The 6,341-nt window shown below is 35.0% G+C and overlaps 2 protein-coding genes across 3 annotated transcripts; both read right to left on the reverse strand.

Moving 5' to 3' along the window:
* LOC109830340 lies at positions 270–2,666 on the reverse strand. 2 transcript variants are annotated; one of them, XM_020397584.1, is made up of 3 exons: positions 1,952–2,666; positions 1,300–1,803; positions 270–1,199 (listed from the first exon to the last, which is right to left on the reverse strand). In XM_020397584.1, the coding sequence occupies exons 1-3, from the start codon at positions 1,952–1,954 to the stop codon at positions 942–944; spliced, it is 765 nt and encodes a 254-aa protein (XP_020253173.1). In that variant the 5' UTR covers positions 1,955–2,666; the 3' UTR covers positions 270–941. The 2 variants fall into 2 exon arrangements, with proteins under 2 accessions (XP_020253173.1, XP_020253174.1); XM_020397585.1 differs by having other exon boundaries at positions 1,300–2,666.
* Positions 3,225–6,037, reverse strand: LOC109830341 (protein ALP1-like). The gene is made up of 4 exons (XM_020397586.1): positions 5,788–6,037; positions 4,201–4,704; positions 3,869–4,100; positions 3,225–3,783 (listed from the first exon to the last, which is right to left on the reverse strand). Exons 2-4 carry the CDS (start codon positions 4,699–4,701, stop codon positions 3,272–3,274), a joined length of 1,245 nt encoding a protein of 414 aa, XP_020253175.1. The 5' UTR covers positions 4,702–4,704; positions 5,788–6,037; the 3' UTR covers positions 3,225–3,271.

Below are 6,341 nucleotides of genomic sequence, written 5' to 3' on the forward strand. Positions count from 1 at the left end.
GGATAATAGAAGTATTGGAATTAAGAAATAGATTAGGGAAGTAACTTCCAAAACTATGAAGTAGGAAGTAGCGGAAATAGTATTTTTTTTGTTTGTTTTATTTATTTTTAGAAGTAATGGAAGTAGAACTTCTTCCTCTTCATTTACTTTTTTTGTTTGGATAATATTTGGAAATATTACTAGGAAGTAATTAATACATGTTGTTTCTATTTTATTCTTGTTTGGATTGTCATTGAAATTGAAATAGAAATAGAAATAAAAGTATTATAACACACCACATGCCTCAAGCATTGCTGTGCTTAAAAGTTAGAACGCTCACATCACGAGTTGAAGAAAAAGAAAACGATGGAGGAATGGATAAAGCACAGACACATACACAAACTAAACAAATGGAAAAGGAAACAACGTATATTCTTTCTGGTTTTTCAGGTCATTTATATAGGCATGGTAATATTTGTGACTAATTTTCCAAACTGCAGTTGTTAGCGTGGGGGCAGCATTATTCCTATTTCAGCAACTAGGTGGTATAAATGATGTGGTATATTACACTACATCAATATTTTTCCTTACTAGAAGCTCTCCCAATAGAGCAACGGTATCATCGCGCTTATACCATAGTAGAAGCATTTCATTCTGATATTTTTTTAATGGGTTTATTTAGTTTATCTATTCAGAGAATTATCAAAGAAATATTTTCCTTTTCTCTTGCAGGTAGAATGAACACAGAAGCTTTTGTGCAATGGATCGAAACTCTACAGCACCAGCTGAGTTTCCGGGAGAGTATTCTTATGATATATTGCCAAACTCAAGGGGTAAGAGAATGCTTTGGTAACCAATGTGACAGTATCATCCAAGAACTCGAGGTCCTTAAGCAGAGTACTCTAAGTGCTCCAACAAGAAGAGATCACCAAGTACCACCAATCCTTGATTGAAGTTGTATCTCAAAGGACGAAGTACATTTTAGTACCTTTTATCAAACGCAATCCCTTTGGAGGAGGCATAGATAATGCATCCCTCAAAACTGTAAAGTCATTAGCGGACCCTTCCCATCCAGCCATGACATAACAAAATAGCTTATTAGGTGTAACAACTCCAAGCACATTTTGTGTGGGACCATCTTTACGACCATGAAATCGAGCAACTATATTATCAGGGACAGACGCAGCAATGTGTGTTCCATCAATCATACCAATACAGTTCTGACCATTTAAACAAATGAAACATATAAATCCACCATTTTATATTACATATTACCTTAAGAAGTATAGATATAAATGATTGAAAAATAATCCACATTACCTCAAACCAAGGGTACCAAGTTGATCTACAACGAATCTCATCGGATACCTCACCACTCGCTTGCTTCATTAGTAATGGTCTCAGTTTTAATATTGCCACGAGGACTTCATTGAAGTACCTACTAATAGTTTCGCCTGAACGTACGAAGTTTATACCAACAACCCTATTTTTTGCATTATGCCCTACTATGTGTAAAAACATAGCAACTTGCTCCTCGATGGAAACATATATGGTATCTTTAAGAAGTCTAGACTTTCGTAACATGCGAACAAGGTTAAAAAATGGACCTCTATCCATTCTTAAGTAGTCATATGTAAATGTTCTGCCGCCATAGAACAACCGGTAGATATAAGCATTTCTCAATGAATCTCTCAACTCGGTTGGTTCCCTAGGAGTTACTTCTCTTTTATTCTCAAACAACATAAAGTAAGCACACAATATACACACCACATATGCAGCAAAGCAACTTAGTGTAGCATCTCTAGCTTTTGAAGGTTCCATATTCTACATAAAACAAATAAAACAATGTTATAAAATTTAAAAAATTAGCGCACGTGGTTATTATAAAAATTCGCCAATTTATTTCTCACATCAACAAAAAATTAGCTTGTGGTTGTTCCCTTGTGGTCAAGTAGTCAAGGGTTGTAATTACCATTAACCTTTCTTTAGCTCTGTAGAAACCTTGTCAAAACCCTTTTATAGAATACTCCTTACCCTCCAGTAATTTGGGTGCTGCTAGCTAGGTTTTTATTAATGTTATGCAGCTGAAGTGATATAGCCAACAGAGTCATGTATTAGTTTTATGCGAAATCATAGGTTTCCAAGTCCTGTAAATATGATATAGAACATTCTTTTCCATGAAAGTAATAACGTTTCAAGATGTCTTTGGTGGGATGGCATGGCTTTCTACATGTGCAATGCTTGAGGACTCCCTGGGAGATTTTTTGCGGCTGAAAATTTCAGAGGCAGTGCAAAAATGTATAGACTTCACATGTGCATTGTATTTTTTTTCTTTTTTGGGTTTAATGTAGTTTCTTGTGTACATATGTATTTTATGTCTAGTTATAATTTCTTTGTTTTCATATGTATTATTTTGCAAGGATCCTGCGAGGTCTAAGTTTTGCACATTTAGATCCTGCGTGATCTCTGACTTTATTAAAAGGTAGGTGTAACAGCTACTCAAGTTGTAATAATTGTATTTTCACAATGTAAATAAACTTCAACTTTACCCATCCATGTCTCCGCCTGGCACTAATTCATTTTATGTGAATGGTTCTGTGAACCATTTATCCTTTCTGACAATATCATTCTACATTTTCTTCACTATAATATTAGCATAAGTGAGAGTTTCTTGAAAAGCATGCTATTTGTTGAAACATTGCTAAAATTTCGTATGTTTTTCATCTTTTGAAGGAGAATTAACCTCCATACTTGAAATTGAATTTTGTGTAGCATTATTCTGGGAGCTTTCTGATCGTATGATTTGTTGGCTCAAATTTATGGGTGGGAACCCAATAGGAGTTCCACCAACATTGGCATTCATGAATTGTTGATTAGGCGAATCTCCAAGACGACCAAAAACATAAGGGTTTCCAAGAGCGTGTACTCCTTGAGAACGAGAGAAGTGTGGCGATTGTTGATCTAGTGTTGAAGTGACTTGAAAGTATCCAGTCCTGTTACCCCCGTATGCACACTTTTCTATATTCTCCATTGTCCTGTGATATTGTAAATATTCATAGAGACAACAAGAATAAAGTTTACATTATGACAATTAGAAAGCAAAACTATAAAATTAAACATACATATATTGAAGCTCATCATAAAAAAGAATATATCAATAAAGAAATGTCAAAGATACAAAAAATTTGGTTTCTAGTAAGCTTGATAATAGGAAAAACAAAAAACAAACTTGTTTTCTTAATGATCTAGCATATATTGGTGGTATCAATTAAAACAATACAAAACACAAATACTAATCACCTAATCCAATTTCCACCTCATTCCCTTCCTTATATCGAGCGCAATATTCTATCCACATAGACTTTGCTATTTCATCTCTTTTCTTTAACCAAATAGCTTGTGCTTCTTTCTGTTCCCTTTTGCTTAAATTGAGCATGCTAACGTCAGATTCTTCATTAGCAATTTCACTCTCTCTTTCATCAAAAACTACATCTTCTGTTATGTAACGATCATCTGGATCAACTATCATTATATAATTATGTAGAATGCAACATGCAATAACAATCTTGACCTGTGTTTGAAATGGAAAATCAGGCCTACATGTTAGAATTTTAAAACGATTTTTCAAAATTCCAAATGCGCTCTCTATCTTTGATCGAAGTGATGAGTGACGAAGATTAAAAAGCTCTCGATGGTTCAATGGTTCTCTACCGTCTTGCTCTTTAAGATGGTAGCGCACGCCACGATAAGGTGCAATAAAACCGGGCATTGTCGTATATCCAGCATCGCAGAGATAATATTTATCTACAATATTAACATGAAACCAAATTATTAACAAATCCTTTTAAACTAATAAAATAGTTTATTAGTTTAGTTCACATTTTATTACCTTTTATCAAACGCAATCCCTTTGGAGGAGGCATAGATAATGCATCCCTCAAAACTGTAAAGTCATTAGCGGACCCTTCCCATCCAGCCATGACATAACAAAATAGCTTATTAGGTGTAACAACTCCAAGCACATTTTGTGTGGGACCATCTTTACGACCATGAAATCGAGCAACTATATTATCAGGGACAGACGCAGCAATGTGTGTTCCATCAATCATACCAATACAGTTCTGACCATTTAAACAAATGAAACATATAAATCCACCATTTTATATTACATATTACCTTAAGAAGTATAGATATAAATGATTGAAAAATAATCCACATTACCTCAAACCAAGGGTACCAAGTTGATCTACAACGAATCTCATCGGATACCTCACCACTCGCTTGCTTCATTAGTAATGGTCTTAGTTTTAATATTGCCACGAGGACTGCATTGAAGTACCTACTAATAGTTTCGCCTGAACGTACGAAGTTTATACCAACAACCCTATTTTTTGCATTATGCCCTACTATGTGTAAAAACATAGCAACTTGCTCCTCGATGGAAACATATATGGTATCTTTAAGAAGTCTAGACTTTCGTAACATGCGAACAAGGTTAAAAAATGGACCTCTATCCATTCTTAAGTAGTCATATGTAAATGTTCTGCCGCCATAGAACAACCGGTAGATATAAGCATTTCTCAATGAATCTCTCAACTCGGTTGGTTCCCTAGGAGTTACTTCTCTTTTATTCTCAAACAACATAAAGTAAGCACACACTATACACACCACATATGCAGCAAAGCAACTTAGTGTAGCATCTCTAGCTTTTGAAGGTTCCATATTCTACATAAAACAAATAAAACAATGTTATAAAATTTAAAAAATTAGCGCACGTGGTTATTATAAAAATTCGCCAATTTATTTCTCACATCAACAAAAAATTAGCTTGTGGTTGTTCCCTTGTGGTCAAGTAGTCAAGGGTTGTAATTACCATTAACCTTTCTTTAGCTCTGTAGAAACCTTGTCAAAACCCTTTTATAGAATACTCCTTACCCTCCAGTAATTTGGGTGCTGCTAGCTAGGTTTTTATTAATGTTATGCAGCTGAAGTGATATAGCCAACAGAGTCATGTATTAGTTTTATGCGAAATCATAGGTTTCCAAGTCCTGTAAATATGATATAGAACATTCTTTTCCATGAAAGTAATAACGTTTCAAGATGTCTTTGGTGGGATGGCATGGCTTTCTACATGTGCAATGCTTGAGGACTCCCTGGGAGATTTTTTGCGGCTGAAAATTTCAGAGGCAGTGCAAAAATGTATAGACTTCACATGTGCATTGTATTTTTTTTCTTTTTTGGGTTTAATGTAGTTTCTTGTGTACATATGTATTTTATGTCTAGTTATAATTTCTTTGTTTTCATATGTATTATTTTGCAAGGATCCTGCGAGGTCTAAGTTTTGCACATTTAGATCCTGCGTGATCTCTGACTTTATTAAAAGGTAGGTGTAACAGCTACTCAAGTTGTAATAATTGTATTTTCACAATGTAAATAAACTTCAACTTTACCCATCCATGTCTCCGCCTGGCACTAATTCATTTTATGTGAATGGTTCTGTGAACCATTTATCCTTTCTGACAATATCATTCTACATTTTCTTCACTATAATATTAGCATAAGTGAGAGTTTCTTGAAAAGCATGCTATTTGTTGAAACATTGCTAAAATTGATGAGTATAAATCTGTATTTAGCAATCGTTTGTGATTATAAACAGAGAAAAAGGGAAATCATTGGGGGAAGCCAAGAGGACCACCAAGAAAAAGGGAAATCAGTGAAAGGGAAATCATTGCTAAAATACATCCACCAAGATCTCTTCTTTTTGTGCAAAAGATGTAATTTAATTACAATAAAAGATCAAAATCTAACCTTTACATACCTTTTGGGGGAAGCCAAGAGGAAGAAGATGAAGAAGGAAGGACGTTTTTTGCTGGGAAGTCGGCGGGAGCTAGAATTACCGCCAGCTTGAGGAAACCCTTTCACGCGGGAGCTAAAATTAGGAAGTCGGTGAAGAATCGGTTGAATATAGGAGAAGAATCGGTTAGGTTGAGAGGAAGAATGAGCTGTGTGAAGATAGGAGAAGAATCTGGAGTTAGAAAAAATATTTCGGGAATCATTTTTTCCGTGGACCCCACCCTAAAAATCACTTCCGCCGTATTTCATAGCATTGGAGGTCAGAAAAATATTAAGAAAATAGAGATGCCAGCTAGATGACACGTCAGCTTTTAAGGAAGTAGCGGAAGTAGCTTTTACGGAGAAACAAACAACATTTTTAATATGGAAGTAACAAAAATAGGCTCTACTTCCTCTACTTCTGCTACTTCATAGTTACTTCAGTATAAACAAACAGGCCCTAACGCTCCCCTGCTTTTTTTGGTTTGACAACGCAAGCGTGAGTTTCTAATATTTGAAAATCGCCGTAA

The sequence above is a fragment of the Asparagus officinalis genome, chromosome 2, assembly GCF_001876935.1.
Source record: "Asparagus officinalis chromosome 2, Aspof.V1, whole genome shotgun sequence".
In the NCBI taxonomy this organism is placed as follows: Eukaryota; Viridiplantae; Streptophyta; class Magnoliopsida; order Asparagales; family Asparagaceae; genus Asparagus; species Asparagus officinalis.